Below are 17,603 nucleotides of genomic sequence, written 5' to 3'. Positions count from 1 at the left end.
CCCCGAACCCGTTGTTCGAATTGGTCCAATAACAATAGGGTTCGTCCTTGGCACGAAAGAAACAACTTGTGAAAGTTTGGTGTCGATTGCATTATTCGTTTTTGAGTTATCGTGCGATCGGACGGACGGACGGACGGACAGACGGACATGTCAAAATCAACGCAGAATTTTACGCTGAGCAAGAATATATATATATGTCCATACCGCAGATGACTCCTTCAAGTAGTTACAAACTCCATACCAAAGTTAATATACCCTTCACGAAGTGCAGGGTATAAAAAAGTATGTAATTGAGTGTTGTAGGGTGCACTCTCTTTTCAAGACACACTCTCATTATTTTAAATTTCAAATCACATTTACTTTGAAATTCTCCCACTTTTATCTGAGTATTGAAATTTTATTTTTTGAGCACAGTTTGGACAAATACGGATAGTGCAGATAAAATCAACCTAAGTTCCTTATATTTCTTCAGAATAAATTTGGAAAGAAGAAAGGTACATAAAAATTTTTTGGATATAATTTTGAAGCATGAATTGCAATAATTATAAGGAGAAAATCGAACAACAGAGCGACTCGAAAATCTCTTATGGTGATTGCAAATGTTTTTTTCATTGCATATGTGTTAATATTACTCAAATTGATTTAGAGTACTTTATTTATTTATTTATTTATTTATTTATTAATTCAATCTCAAATGAGCTGTTTTAGCTCGCGTAGAGTATATAACTTTAAAAAAAAAGAATACATAATGTCTAAATTAATTCTTAAAGAACAATAATTTAAAAGATTAATAAAAGAAAAAGCTAATCATTAATTTCAGGTATTTTAACAAAACAAGCATTAACCAAAAGAAAATAAAAACAAAATTTACATACATATAAGTAACAGTAACTAGAATTTGTAAATTTCCAACGTAATAAGATATAAATTCAACTAATTATATACATATAATGTTCGTGTAAGTTTTATGGATATTAGGTGTTATATTTATCCATGTAATATTTCTTCAGTCTTTTCTTAAAATTAGTTTTGGACGAATCTTTGAAGTAGTTGGGAAGATTATTAAATAATGTTATGGAAGAAGCAGAAATTGGTGTGATACCATTCAAACCAGGTCCTGTGATGTATCTGAATTCATTGGCACTCCTTGTATTATAGTTGTGTATTTCATTATTGGTTATTAGAATTGTGTTCGATTTTATGTACTTGTTTTTAATATTGAAGATATGGCATAATTGAATAATTTCTTTGTAGTCATTTAGTTTTAAAATATTGTATTTTTTATGTATTTCACTGGTTGAAGTTCTAGTTGGTAGGCAAAAAAGATTTTTAATAGCTTTATTTTGAACTCTTTGTAGAGAATTGATGTTTTTCGAGTATGTATTGCTCCATATACCTATTCCATATGTCAGAATACTATGAAATAGACTGTAGTATACTGAAATTTTGATATTTTCACGTATACGTCTGCCTAGTATTTTAAATAACCCAGCGATTCTCCTAGTTTTACTCAAAGTTTCGGAAACATGCTGATTCCAATTTAAATTTTGATCCACGGTTACGCCTAAGTATTTGTAATTCTTTACTTTACTTATGACATTTCCGTTGTATATTATATTAATTTCAGTTTCCTTGGAGTTGAATAGCATATATTTAGTCTTTTTTACATTTACCGATAATTTATGTTGACACATCCATTTATGTATAGATTTCATGTCATCATTAATGATACTTTAAAACTAGTAGTACTAGTTTTCGATTCGACAAGTGTACCATTCTTTGTTGCAAATCTCTTCAGTCATCTATAGCAAGTAATAACATTTCTTCTGCTTCTAGTTTTCAAAATAGAGATAACCAGAAAAATAAGAACATTAGCAAATTGCAAACTAAAAAGAAAAGTGAAAGTGAGAGTAAAAATTCAACTACTAGCGGAAAAATAACAGAAAATATTGTTGCGGTTGATACAGCTGAAGAGTCTAATTTAAAATCCAGCAACATAGCTTGCAACTTGTTTATGAAAAATTACTTAACGTTAAAAAATTAAATATTGAGTTTTTAGACACAATTCAGACTCTCAAAAAAGAAAATAGATATCTAAAAGCTAAGTTGGCAACATGGAAAGTAAATTATATTGGTGCAAGCAGAAACGAAAACAAAATTTTATTGATATAATTGGAGTTACAAATCGACAATGCTAATGCATTGAAATTACAGTTGAAAGTAAAATTACAGTTGACAATGCTAATACGAAAAATTATACTGAGATAGTCTTATGTGATGGTGCTAAATTAAATATTGATGACTGTCATATTGAAAAGTGTTTTGTCAAAAGCGTAAAAAGTAAACATTTGAATTAGTTTTTAAGTGCTGCAGGTTGAATTTACTTCATATGACACTAAATGGCAAGATCTAAAAAACAAAAGGAGTAAGAGGAAAAATTTAACAACTCCGTTATTTGGTGATGGAACCAATAAAAACATATATATCAACGAGAGCTTCACAAAATATACTCAGGCACTTTTCTTGGCTACTTAGAAGGTTGAAGCTGAAAACAATTACAAGTAAATATGATTTAATACACATATTTTGATAAAAAAGCAAGATGACAGTGAAGAAGTCGTCATTAAATCTTTTGATGATCTATTAAAACTTAATCATTAAGTTTTATTTTAATAATTGTAAATATTGCTATTGATTTTGATAATATCTATTTTGATTACGACTACTTTACCTCTAATAGTAATTGTGATTGTGTCTTTAATTTGAATCATAATTCTAGTAATATGTTAAGTTTTTTATTATACACCAAGACATAAGAACCTTTACCAATTTTATTGAATTAATTACGCACTTGAATATTTTTGCGAAAAATCCGGATTTTATATTTCCTTCTGAGATTGGTTCCCAGTTATAACTTTTATGCTTGTACAAATGATTCCTATATTACTATAAGTGGTGTTGGTATTTTTGTAAAATGTGATATAAGTTGCGAATTCTCTTGTTATGATATAATATCGGTAGATGCATTACGATTGAGTACTATAATTAATAACAAAAAATTTATTTTTATTTGTATATATAGGTTGCACTCTCACAATATTGATACCTTTTTAGAAGATTTTTCAACTATGTTATGTGTTGAAACATGTGCAAACACAGTTGTATTAGGCGATATTTCGAACTTTCACAATGCTGATACTTGTCACACCTAATTCGGTTCTTATACCTATTAGAGGTTTTATGCATAAGTAGTTCAAGTCTTATTTATATTTTAGGTCTCAAAGAGTTAAAATAAATAATACTTTTAGTAAACTTAGTTTAATTAAAACTGGTGTTCCACAGGCTCTGTTTTAGGACCAAACCTTTTTCTGGCGTACATACACTCCCTTTTGAAGCAGCGGCTTGCAGGTAGTCTTACTGCTTTGGCTGATGACTTAACTTTCGCTTATGAATCCATGAGTCCTTTGGACCTCTATGCTGATATTAATTGTGATGTCGATGTTCTGTCGACGTAAATTGGTGCTTAGCTCTAAGACTAAATTAATGCGTTTCAGTCTCAAACGTCAAAAATTGATAAACCTGAAGTTATTTTTCCTCTAGATGCGAGCGCTTTAAAATTGTTAAATGTAAATTTTTAAATGATTCTGATTACGCATTTTATGATAATTCTCTTGTATGTGATTCAAAGGGTTTTGCAATTAATTATGTTAGTAACTTTAGATATCTTGGAATGGTGATTGACGTATGTCTACCTATAGGGTGGATACATAAGATATATGTACGTATATTAATATATGGGGTGGATGGAGCATGCAAATTAATTGAAGACATACATGCGGTATACTCTTAGAAATTTTCATAATTTGGGAAAAATATGCTCGATGAAAGTTTTAAAGACGTTTTACTTTGGAGTTTTTCTGAAGACATTTACTGGTTTTGCAAAAAATATGTATTAAAGATGTGTCCTACCCTTGAGTTATTTAGGGAATTAAGAATTTTGCCGGTAAGGCATCTTTTTTATATTAAAGCATTAAGAGTGTTGTTTATAAGAAATGGGTACTTGATTAGTAGAATCTCTAATAACTATAATTTAAGAAGCGTACGCAACAGATTGGTTATTGTTCCCTTTTTTCACGCAACAAACTATATTCTGTCGTGTCGGCTAGATTATTCAATAGGAAAATCTACAATCTCTGAGAATTTTTAATAAATTTTTATGGGGTATAAAGTCATGGCTTTTTCAATTTTCTCATGATGACATTGAAAGTTTGTTGCAAAATATTGCATATTTAGCATTTATTACAATATTATAATTTCTTATAAAATAAAAAGTAAGAATAGTTGTTATTTTATAATTAAAATAATAACTATTCTTACTTTTTTTTTTTTTTTTGCTCTTATTTGCCTCTTATGTTTTCTTATTTCCTAATTTTACTTTTTCTTTTAAGTTTAATTTTTTCGTTTTTTAACTTTATTTTGCTTAGTTGTTAATCTCTCTGACTATTCTTTGCTTTTTAATATATCTAAGTAAACTTCTCCTAAAGAAATAAAGGTCTTCTTTATAATTATCTTCAATATGAAAGGATAACTTTTTCCTGATATGTAACTAAAAACAAGCATTATCGTTATTAACAATTTTGAAAATACATTCCCGTATTTGACAATAAAACGCGTATTCTAAATAGACTGTTTAGAAAAATACATGATAAATATTCTAACCAACATCCCAATACTCGTATTTATTTAGTACAGCAGAACACTCATATAAGCAATGTCTCTTTAGCCACATAAAAACTTGTCTCTTTTGGACTAAACATACACCTGATCGCATTGTTGTTGTTTTATTTAAAAATTTAAAGTTACAGTAAATTATATTCTTAATAGTTTAGGGAAACAATTCTTGGTTGTAAAGAAAAAGAAAATCGTGAAAATTTTTGTTGCAAAACTTCTAGAAAATTATTCAATTTTTTAAATATAGCTCCACAAATATAAATTTTGTTCTTAACAGAAGTACACTTTCTTTTTTTCGACTTTGCTGTTTATTAAATAGTTTCGTGAACAAACAAATTCAAGCAATGCTGTTAAATATCTTCTTAGATGTGCTGAAAAATGAATAGAGGGCCTCTTCAGCTTCGTAACATAGCGACAAAAAGATCGTAGTGAATACTTTAACTCCTAAAATGATATTTTTTCCTTCAACTCCTAAAATGGAATTTTTTTGTTCACAGAAAGATGAATCCTCAGTTTTTTTTATTTTTTTTTTTGCTGTGAACTATGTTATATATGTCATTATGAAAACTACATAATGACAATTGATCAGCGAAATTTTAAAACAGGCTAAGTTCTATATAAAATATCACAATATTCTAGAAAAACCAAATCTTACATCTAATTTTTTTCTTCAACCATATATCCAAATCCAATAAATGTATACTGATTAAGAAAAGTTTGAACTTCTAAGCTATTGCACCTGCAAAATTAGAGTTTGATTCTTAGCAAAAGATTCTCTGTCTTACTTAATTGAGTTTTATTTTCCTTAAAGGTTTCATTTGTAAAAGAACTTAAGAGCTTTTGAAATATAAGCAATTTATCTCATTAATTCGTTAATAGATATAAGTAAAATATAAATTTGGTGTTTATTAAATTTAAGTAAATCTTTGGAAAAAATTTGTCGTTTTTTTTTAAATAACCAAACATGTTATTTTTTTTTCAATCAAATTCAATCAAATAATAAAGTTTGGTCAAACCAATGGTTTGTATTGTAGCACTTTTCCCTTCAACAAGTAAAAATAATGCTTTTAAATACAAACTATGTATACCTATTACACTATTAAAATTATTTTCATTCATATAAGACACTATTTCTAGGATTGCATATATTTAGGATGAACGACTTATGCAGTCTTTGAAATTAAGCAAAAATTAATTTAAAGAGGGGGTTAACATAATGCTCGATTTTAAGGGTTAATTTAAGAAATATTGTCTTGAGTTAAGAAAATTGAGTTAAGAGAAATAATTATATTTTTTAATGTTATGGAATTTACCGTTAGCTTTTCGCGTTTTTAGAAATTTGTAAAAGCTTGTGATTCCTGAAATATAAGGCGTCAAAAATTCACATTTTAAAAATTTCAAGAGGCGATAAATTGAGAGGGGTTGGAGATCGAAAAAAATTTTCTTCTAACAAAATGAACTATTTGTTAGTGTCTAGAAGCTGGTAATTTGAGGCTACCACAATCTGAGGTCTAGAAGAAAAACGAGATAAAAAATTTGGAAAAAACCGATTTCAGATAACGGTAAATTTTAACGACCATTTTGCTTTTTTAAAGTTTAACTATAGTATACTGCGCTAGGGAAAGCAAGATACTGCCTTTCTGCGTTTGCAAAATTTGAAATAGGCTTAGGGTTTCACTGCAATAAATAGTTAAAAAATGGCATTTTTAGGGTTTTGGGAGGGTATATCTTCTAGAGGGGGGGAGATAAGTAAAAATTTTGTTCTACGGAAATAAGTTTCTAGTAAAGATCTATGTACATATTGAATTTCAGCTTTTTATCTTCAAGGGTGCAGAAGTTTTGTAAACATGTCCACGGGCGGACGGACTAATAAGTACTTCTAAGAGCGAAACTAATAAGTACTTCTTTCAAAATTTTTTCGAAACTGAAAGAGACGCATGAGAATAAAGAAATGGACAAGGATTGTTTTGCGTTGCTAAGTAAGTATGCAATTAATTCATTTCATACTTATAATATTATTGTTAACCTATCAACAATTTAACCTATTAGCGTTTAGTGTTGATAGGTTAGCAATTTGGATCAGTATATCTGCGTATTTGTTTTGCTATAATCAAATTTATCAATAATATTTTCATTTAATTGAAATTGGTTTACTGGTTACCTTGTTATTAGTTAAGTAAATTAACTAAATTGCGACATTTTTTAAAATATTAAGAAAAAAGTCAATTGAAAAATTAATGTTTTGAGAGTTTTTTTCAGAATTACTCGTTTTCGAGCTGAAGCCTTTTGAAAAACAAAGGTAGCGGACTTTCCGTGCATGTAAATAAATGCTTATAACTACAAAACTATACAACATAGAGTTATCATTACTCTATGTTGTATAGTTTGTTACTCTATGTCTATGTTGAGCTTGTTTTACAGTCGATTGATTGTTCTTTATTTTTTGTCTTACAATTAATTTGATTGGAGCCATAGTTTTCGAGATACAGCTCGTCAAAGTCAGAATTTTTGTTTTTCTTGAAATTTTTTTACAAAACTCGAAATTTCTCGAAAAATTTTGTTATTATTTTTTCTTTTTAATTATTGGTTTCGATGCATTACGATGAGATCTAAAAGTTAATTCATATAACGTTTTTCTCTATCTCTCAAAGTTTTTCCAGTGAAAGGTTTTAAATGTATTCAAGAAACATGCGAAACACCCTGTATATGCGTTAGTTTAGTAAAATATTTTCCGCAGACCAAAAATCGTTATAGATAACAATGGTAAATAAATAATATGTATAAACACGTTTAATGTCAAACAGTTATGAATGTATGTATATTTATAGAAAATTTAAAGGTATTTAAATTCAAACAGCGTTTTATCACGTACCATTATATAAAATTACGTTCATATATACTATTTTATTCACTCTTGAAATTCAATAAAAATATAGAAAATTTTTTTTAATATTTTTTATAATTAACAACCATATTAAGTTAATGAAGAAAAGCTAATAAATAAAACTGCAAAATTATAGCAAGCCCTTCATAGGCCCAGTAAAAAGTGCAGTTCCCGAGGCTTGATATATCGCAAAAGTTGATCAATCCGTGCCATGGTGGAAATAAACTTACATATAAAATTTCATCAAAATCGGTTCAGCAGAACTTGAGATACACGCGTGCACACACAGACCGACAGCCCGACAGGTTGCTAAAAATAGTTTATTTACGCTTCTCTACTATGAAGAAGTCCATTCCCACTGAAAACTCGATATGCAACATTTGTTGCCATCATATCATCTACCTATTGTATATACAATACGGTCGGTAAAAATAAAAAATAGGAACGTATTAAAATTACATTATATGATAACATGTTTTGATTCCATAAACATACATAGGTAATTATATTTATTTTTGTATTGTGTTATTCAATTTCAATAACATCAACTAAATTTGCTACAAAACTATGAATTAATTTTTGTTTTAAGATTTTTTTTTGCACTTCAATATTTTGTGAGGCTTCACACTTTTCCATATGCCGGCGATAACTTCATTATTACATTTTTCAAAAATATAAATAGCAGAATTCAGAAGTTCGAAAGCTTTTTTTAATTTTTACAATTGGGAACTTTGGTTTTTCGGGTAAAAATACATTTTCTTCATTTTCATTATTACTATTCTCCACTTCTAATAAATTAAAAAAAAAAAAAGTTGAAAAAAATTACGATAAGCGAGGGAAAAATTTACGATAACTGAAATAATGTCGCAAAAAAAATCTATACGATAAGCGAAATTACATAAAAAGAAGTTACGTTAAGCGAGGAAAACCTGTATTAGTACACAAACAACCACAAAATTTTAAAATCTGGAACTTTTACCTAAATGCCAGATTAGCTACCATTAAGCTAAAATTTTTAACAAACAATTTTGTGATGTGGCCTTTATTCTCAGTAAAACTCTTTTAGATTGTATGGGTTTACATGGTACCTACCATATATGTATAAAACATCATTATACATAAAAAAGACAAGAGGTTGTATGAAACTTTATGTCATTTATTTATACGAGTACCACAAAGTGTACACGCTCAACTGTATCCATTCTCGTTTTATAATTATTATTGTTTTTATATACCTTATTTTTATTATTTTTTAACATTATATTATATAAATTATAACTAGAAATTTACGTATTTTTCTTATTTTATGGAATGAATTACAGAAAAGAAATTCGCGCTTTTGAAATTCATAATATTTTTCTCTATACTTTATATGAAAATATAAGAAATTCTATAAGTCTAAATAAGTTGAAAAGGTCAACTCTATTTTTTCTCGTTTATAATGATTATAAAATTTTAAAAGGATTATCATAATTATAAAACTTAAAATCAAATAAATACAAACTTAAATGAAAATCTAATAAAATTTTTGTTAACTTTATTTTAAGTCGTGTATTCTAAAATAAACGAGAAAAAATAGAGTTGACCTTGTCAACTCTGTGATACCCGTACGAATTTGTTATCCTATGTGCGAATAAATAAGTCATAACTGACTATGGGACAGAAAATGACTTTAAGTGGCCGTATTACCATATTAATTTATGCAAAATTTCACTACTGTGTTTTTCAAAATACTGTGTGTTCCAAACTACTATTGAAGTTGTATGTGCCAAATAACTTTTGAAGTTGTGCGGCAGGTACCAGAAAGAGCCAAGTAATTTCAACGACTTTTATCAGACACATGGGCCCTATTAATATATTCGTTTGTGTGAAATTTCAATGCCATAGCTTTTATAGTTTCTGTGATATAGTCAAATAACTTTTGAAGTTGTATGGCAGCTACCCGAACCGGTACCCCGATCTTGTCCAATTTAAATAGGGTTCTGGCACTTAGTACAATAAATCATTTGTGAAAATTTGGTGAACTTAGCTCAATTAGTTTTTGAGTTATCGTTGGGACGGACGGACAGACAAAGCTAAATCAACTCAGAATTTGATGCTGATCAAAAACATGCATTTTAATCTATATCTAAGACCGTTATTTCTTAGCGTTACAAACGGCAAGGCAAATTTAGTATACCCTTCGAACGTACGTTCGTACGGGTATAAGAATATAGCACCAAATTGTTTTTTATTCACTGTATTATCATTTTATACTCTTAATTCTCTCAGATATGTAGTCTGACATGGCTTTACAAAAAAATGCGAAAATAACTCGAAAATATATTTAATCAAAATTATAGTTCAAATTTTGAGTTGAAATTTGAATTTTTGATATGTTGTTCAGAAAAGTCCAAATTTCATGTTAGTTCAAAAATTTTTAGGTTTTAGTCAACTTTTCGTATAGGAAACTCGAAACGAAAATAAGCAAAAATCATAATTTTTTTTAAATAACAAAAAAAAATTATGCTTCAGAAACGTCATTCGGCCAAAAATACATATGCAATTTTACAAATACATTCATGAAAAAGCAGGGTCCAGGCATTAACTCCTATATTGTACAAGTCACGCTAATATTTTTGTATTTGTGTCTATTGAATAAGGTTGTACAAAAAATGAGACTATATAGCATTCTTTAGTCCATATATAAATTTCGTACGGGAAGGCTGTGTCGCTGAGCGGTAAAATAATTTATTTTGCTGTTTAAAATTCAATTTTAATTTAAATTTAGTGAATAATTATATTAATTTTTTGTGTTATTAAATAAAATGAAGATTTAAATTATATATAAATAAATATTTTCTTTTGTTCGTCATATTTGGCATGAAACAAAGGTGTACTTTGAAAAAATAGTACTAAAATTTATTTGCAAAAGAAAAATCACTTAATAAATTAGTAAGATTTGATGAACTTTTTAAGGTTTTAATTGTAATCATACTTAAATAAAATATATAAAGTATATATATAAAGTATATCTGATTACCTACATATAAATACAAATGCCCCGAAAGTGTTGCGTCGAAGGATGCAGAAGCAATAGTGTACGAGAAAGGAAAAACGTGCTACAAAAATGCTATCCTTATCTATACTTTGCCAAAGAACGAGGTCATCAGGGATAAATGGATACAAGTATTAAGAAAAAGGGATTCGACACCAACGGAGTATTATTAATTTGGAGTGGGAAATATAATTTAATCAATTACCTACTATTGTTAAGATTTTAAAAATTTAAATAAGTATGTAGTTTAATCCCTAATAAAAGAAAATTAAAAAATTATATGTACCTAAAAATAAATTGTTGCCTATAATTTATTATAATGTAATTTGGCCTGTAACAAGTAACTAGTTTGTAAGAACAAAAAATTTAATTTTGTTAATATTTAAACGAAATAAAATAATTTATTCACGAAACTGCTATACATTATATCCCATTTAAATTTATTTTATCCACATAACTGAACTAACTTCAGCTCGTTTGCCTATAAGAATTACTGATATATGTATGTTTATGTCATATAAAGATAAAAATTATTTTTATACTTTGAAAGTAGAAATATGACCTTCGAAATGGTTTGACATCACACAATATCATCAAATATTGGTGAGTGATTGCATCAGTGAGATATAAACGGAGATTCAAACTACTTATAAAATAAAATTCGAAATGGTTTAGCACCACACAATATCATCAAATATTGGTGAGTGATTGCCTCAGTCAGATATAAACGGAGATTCAAAGTACTTATAAAATAAATATACTTTGACGTAAATTTTATTTACACTCTCTAGTTCATTAATGGCACTGCGAATATTTCCTACCCTATTTATTGAATAAAAATTTTCGGAATCCTTATTTGTAGGCGTACTTGCGCACAATAACACGTGCAAAAGGTACATAAAATAATGAATTAATCAACTTACCAGTCATATGCCACTATCAAAAATTCATCTGATTCCCTATAGAGCCTTCTTACACTGCATTCTCCAACTTCAGAAAGAGCGCATTTTAGTCAAATTCACTATTTCACTATTGCGCTAATTACACTAACTTCACTTTTTCGCAACACTCACATGTTCTAGAGCATACCTGTCAAACCTGGGCCGCATGCGGTCTAGTAAGTAAAATTTACGGCCCAATCGACAATTTTAAATGGTTAAGGTTTACGGCCCTAACTATATTTCTTTTCCACTGGTTTTTTCCTTTTTTCCATTGCATCGAATTTTTCAAATTCTTCCACCATCTCATTTCGTAATATAATTTTTATAATTGCTTTTTCTCTTTGTGTCAAATGGAACAGAGATATTCGAAGGGGTTGATAACAATTTGACAGTTACCGAAGAATTTTTGGATTTAGTTCTAATGAAAGGTTTTACAACGGCGAAAGATATTGTAGAGTGCAATATGGCAACTTTTGCAAAATATAATTTAAGTTTGGAAAAATTTCTTTCAATAAAAACGGATGGTGCACCTGTTATGATTGGAAAAACAAATGGTGTTGTAACTCTTTTGCAAAATAAGAAATCATCGCATTCAATTTTAAAATATTTTCATTGTATAATTCACCAAGAAGTCCTATGTGCAAATATTATTAAAACGGACCATGCCCTTAAAAATGTGGCACATATAGTTAATTTCATCCGATTTCGAGCACTGAATACTCGCCTTTTTTCAAGTCTTTTGGCTGAGTTAGGTTATCATTATCAAACATTACCCTATTACACGAAAGTAAGATGGTTGTCATGCCAAAAAGTTTTAAAAAGATTCGTTGAATCAAAGGGGGAAATAGTTTTATTTTTAGAAATGAAAATGGAAGATGTTTCAATAATTAAAACAGAGGCGTGGCACATGGATCTATTTTTTCTTACTGATATTACGGAACATCTTGCTGAATTACATTTAAAGCTGCAAGGAAAAACCAAATAATTACTGATATGTATGATTATATCCGTTGTCTTCAATCGAAACTAATTTTATCTGAAACGCAGTTGAAAGAAAATATCACTACACATTTTGCAGAACTAAAAAATACCAAGATAAACATCAGAATATTGATTAAAAAAAATGCCAAATATATATCAGGATTGAAAACTGAGTTTCAATACCGATTTTTAGATTTTCAATCATTTGCTGAAGACTTCGAGTTATTCATGGCACTATTTTCATATAATGTTGAAAAAGCTGATCCAAATTTGCAAATGGAATTGATTGAATTGCAATGCAGCATGGTTCTTAAAGGAAAATATAACGAAATAGGTATTTCAGAATTGTATAAAGTTTTACCTAAAAAATTTACAAATTTAAAAATGTTTGTTTATAAAATTTTAACTCATTTTTGTAGTACATATTTATGTGAACAATTATTTTCAATAATGAATAATAACAAAAATGAAAAAAGAAGCAGTTTAACAGATGAACATTTGATTTCAGTATTAAAAGTTTTAACTGCCCAAAACATCTAACCAGATATTGATAATTTAGTTAAAATAAAATTATGATTTAAATGAATTAAATTCTACATAAGTCTTTTTATTACTTTTTTATTGACATTTTATTACCTTATTTTTTTTTAACTTTTTTGCGGCCCATAGTTCTTACCTAACTTAAAAATTGGCCCCAACATCCATTTGAGTTTGACAGGCCTGTTCTAGAGTAAAAAAAATGTATTCATTGTTCACTACTTTTCTGTTAAACAATAGCTTTTTACTCTGCATTTCCAAAACCCAAAAATCTACATTTTCGTTCTTGAAGTAGCAAAACAGCAAAGTCACATATTTTGACTAAAATTTAAAGTTTGTGAAGTTAGACCTTGCTGAGTAACTCAGTTTGATTAACTTTAAGTTGAGCGCAGAATATTTTAAATTAAATTAAAAGAATTAAATTCTTAAAAAAATTAATATTTTCTTCTAATGCCAAAAAAAAATTTTGCAGTCAAATTAAATTTGTAAATGCGATTTAAAAACTTATTACATTTAAAAACTTTTAAAAAATTGATTGTCTCTTTCAAATTATATCAAAACCATAAAGTAAATGAAATTAGTTATTAATCTAATATATTTAAAAAATAATGAAAACAATAAAGGATATTCAGTTTATGTAAGTATTAAACAGGTATATGTACATTTTCCGTTTTCAAAAGCAAATTAAATTAATCTTCATCGATCCTTTTTCGAAATCAAATCTTATTATTTTAAAACCATATTATGAATTGCCAATAGTTATTTTAACAAAACAATAACCACATCAAAGAAAGAAAAAATACATACCTAGCTATTTTTTTGTTAAAAACTCGTTATTAAATACCATTTTCGTAAATTGTATCACAAAAAAAATTGTTTTATTCTTTATACCCGTACGAACGTATGTTCAAAGGGTATACTAAACTTGTCATACGATATGTAACGCTACGAAATAATGGTCTAAGATATAGACTCAAATACAGGTTTTCGATCAGCATCGCGTTCTGAGATTTAATTATGCCTGTTCGTCTGACTGCTGCAACGATAACTCAAAGACTAATTGAGTAAAGCTCAACAAATTTTTACAAATAATTTATTATAGTTAACGCCAAAACCCTAACGGATATGGTCGAGTTACTGGTTTATGTAGCTGCCATATAGCTTCAATATTTATTTGGCTACATCATAAAAACTTTTCAACCTGCAGTACTGAAATTTGGTAAAAACAAATATGGTCATAGCTATATTTGTTAAAAGTTGTTGAGATATCATGGGCGCTTGTGATAGCTGTTATACAACTCTAAAAGTTTTTTTAAAACTCTTTTAGATGGCATGGGTTTATATGGTATCTACCATATATGTGTAAAACATCACTAAACATAAAAAAGACAAGAAGTAAGAAACTGTATGTCAATTATCTCCGACATTTAAAATCATTTATTCGTATAGGTGTCTCAGAGTATTGATACGATCAACTATATCTATTCTTGTTTTTTTCATTATTTTGACACAATTAAAAACATTAAATATGTTTATAATATTATTATACAAACAATTTTAATAAAATAAGAAGAGCTGTAGGTACGGCTTTGATATAAAATTAAATTTATCTAATTTTGTAATCAATCCTCGAGTACGGAATTAAAAAAAAATTTACATTTCTTTTTACTTATTATGTATTTTGTATGCATACATTTTTTTTGTTGAAATAAAATAAAAAAAAATTTTTTTGATTGTGAATCAAATTCATACCCCTAATTATCTCAAAAGGAGATTCGTACTCTTTCTTTTATAGTAATAAATATATGTATTGAAAAAATTTATAATACCAAATTGAAATGTTTTAAAGTTCATTTTCAATATTCAAGTTAAACTCGAATAAGATAAATATCGTAAACCAATCAACTCTTTTATTTTTAAAATATTATTTTATATGCCACACAACTTTCCGTCATCTGCATATGGTAGAGCGCATTGAGTATTATGAAAATCATATTTGCAATATTGTATTAATAATTTTCATATTATATAGTATTATTATTACTGTAGTGCAGTGATGCCCAAACTTATTTTTACTTGGGCCAAAAAATAAAATTTACAAGATATGGCGGGCATATTTTTTTTAAAAAAATCCAATTAAAAAGTATATAAAAAAAATAATACAAAAGGAATAAATTAAGCGTATTTTATTGAATAATTATTTTAATTCATTTTTTTTTAAATTAAAAAGTATAAATCCCAACAATACAAAAATTGGAATTTATTGTATTTTATTATCAATGAAAATATTCAAAAAATTAAATCAAAAATATATTTATATTAAATATGGTGCGATGAATGTGCTTGCATGGTAGATGCCAGTTTTGTAATGTTTGGTTCTATTTTTGACGTTGAAAATTTTAATGAAAGTTTTTGCACTTTTCATTTTTGAGTAAGTTTGTTCACATATGTATGAGTTGCCAAAAATTGACATTTTTGATGCAAAAATTCTAAGGTTTGGAAAATCTTGTTTCAATAGTCCTTTATAAAACTCTACCAATGTTTTTTCATTGAATGTTTTTCAAGCTGTATATCTGCAAATGCTACATTGACATCAAATGTAAAAGGATTTTCAAATAGTGTTATTTCATTTGATATATTGTCGAAATCTAAAAGTCTTTCTTTCATGTTTAATTATAAACTCAAGAACTGATCGGAACATTTTTGTGAAAAAAAAAATGTGGGTCGTAGTTTGGGCATCGCTGCTCTAGTGGAAGAGTCGCAGTTCAGCTTGAAAATGTTTTTTGTAAATTTATTTCATATTTCAAAAAATCTACGAAATCTCAAAAAATTTAAAATTAATACTTCGTAAATGGCCTTGTTTCGCTAAAAATATATTTGTATTTTGGCTTATTGAGAGGCATATTGTAGAAAATACTTTATTTGCATTTTTCTCCTGAAAATTTGACAAGTGAAATTTGATATGATCGTAATGAAATATCTCTTCTATTGAACACCAGTCGTGATGTCGATAAAACCTTTATAATAGGTAAAAAACCTATAGAAAAACAAGTTAATTACCTTAAGAGTCTTAAACGAAAATGTAAATGTAATATGCAAAATTACGTACATGCACATATGTGTGTATATATGTATACACGTAAACACTTTATAGAGGATATAATGCTAATATTTCTAATTTTTGACTTTGTAACTAATAGCAATATTTCCTAGTTTCAGCGCTTTTATAAGTTTTATCACTATTTATTAAATTGTTTATTAATCCAATTACAATTAAAGTACTTATATTAAGAACATGCGGGATTGAGCAAAAAATAAAATAAAACTTTTAAAAATTAGATACAAATTCTTTTTAGAAGCGGAAAATGATTAAAACTAAACTTTCTACGGATAGCAATATGAAATGCGTTTCTTATGCATGAAAAAATTGTATTTTAAAATTTGCTCAAAATAAACATTTGTATGTATGATTCACACAATGAAATATAAAAGGGCGTGCCACTATCCTCATTTGTAAGAAAAAAAAACCTTCTATTTTCAGCCATTCCAAAAAAATAAATATAAGAAAAAACTAACTACATGTAGTGTAATTACATTTTAACAAAAAATCCGCCTACGATCTTTATGGCTGGAACTTTCTAACTTTCGTTGCACCATTTTTATTCTTGTTCCTTCCATATATGTATCTGAATTTTTCTGAATTAATTTTCTATCTGAAAGGTAAATTACGGTATTCATAAATGACATCCAAAAAATTAAAAAACTCAGAATATGAACGCAAAAGAATACAAAAGCTATCTTTTAACCTGTCAATTTGAATATAACTAAGTAAGTTTAAAATTCTTTGTATTGAAAATTAAAATTTGTTGATTTTAATTATTTAAACACAATTAATTTTTAAAACACAATTAATTTACATATTGTACACAAATTTACAATTGTGTACAATATGTAATTATAATTCAAAGTAAGTGCATTTGCTGACACCTATAACAATAATATGATACATTTTAGTCGCAGGCAGATACTTTTTCAGGCGCTCATCTCTCATCTCTCTTTAGTAGTTAATTTTTAAGCTTGTATACGTTTTTATGTAACCAGAGAAAAACAAAAACGCGAGATAATTTAAGGGTTATGGTTTAGGAATTAAATATAAACACTCTACAAATTAATATAAATACCACTATTTGAAAATCCAGTTACAGCACCTCATTTTATCCCCCTTTGAAAAATACGTCGCCAATATAAAAACATTTATTAAGAAAAATATGTATGTATATGAAGAGGAAGTGAAGCAGCAACACTAACAAAATATACTTCCATCATGCAGCATATGTATGTAAATTCACATATGTATTGGTAAGTACACAATATGCAGATATAATATGATATATTTTATTAAAGAAAAGAGACTATCTTTATTTTTTCTCATTGTGATGACATGTTTGGATCACTTGTCATCGTATGTCATTTTTATATATCAGAAAAGCAT

At 27.6% G+C, this 17,603-nt stretch overlaps 1 protein-coding gene across 1 annotated transcript in view; it reads right to left on the bottom strand.

Moving 5' to 3' along the window:
- The window catches only part of LOC129607739 (uncharacterized protein MAL13P1.304-like), a 133,641-nt gene extending 117,863 nt beyond the window's left edge, over positions 1-15,778 (bottom strand). Inside the window, exon 1 of the mRNA XM_055518917.1 lies at positions 15,648-15,778. Within this exon, the coding sequence (XP_055374892.1) occupies positions 15,648-15,778 (131 nt within the window). The remainder of the gene's footprint in view (positions 1-15,647) is intronic.
- Between the last annotated feature and the right edge of the window lie 1,825 nt (positions 15,779-17,603).

The sequence above is a fragment of the Condylostylus longicornis genome, unplaced genomic scaffold (assembly GCF_029603195.1).
Source record: "Condylostylus longicornis isolate FDR11 unplaced genomic scaffold, ASM2960319v2 ptg000004l, whole genome shotgun sequence".
Taxonomy (NCBI): domain Eukaryota; kingdom Metazoa; phylum Arthropoda; class Insecta; order Diptera; family Dolichopodidae; genus Condylostylus; species Condylostylus longicornis.
This window is presented reverse-complemented; position numbering and strand designations above follow the sequence as displayed.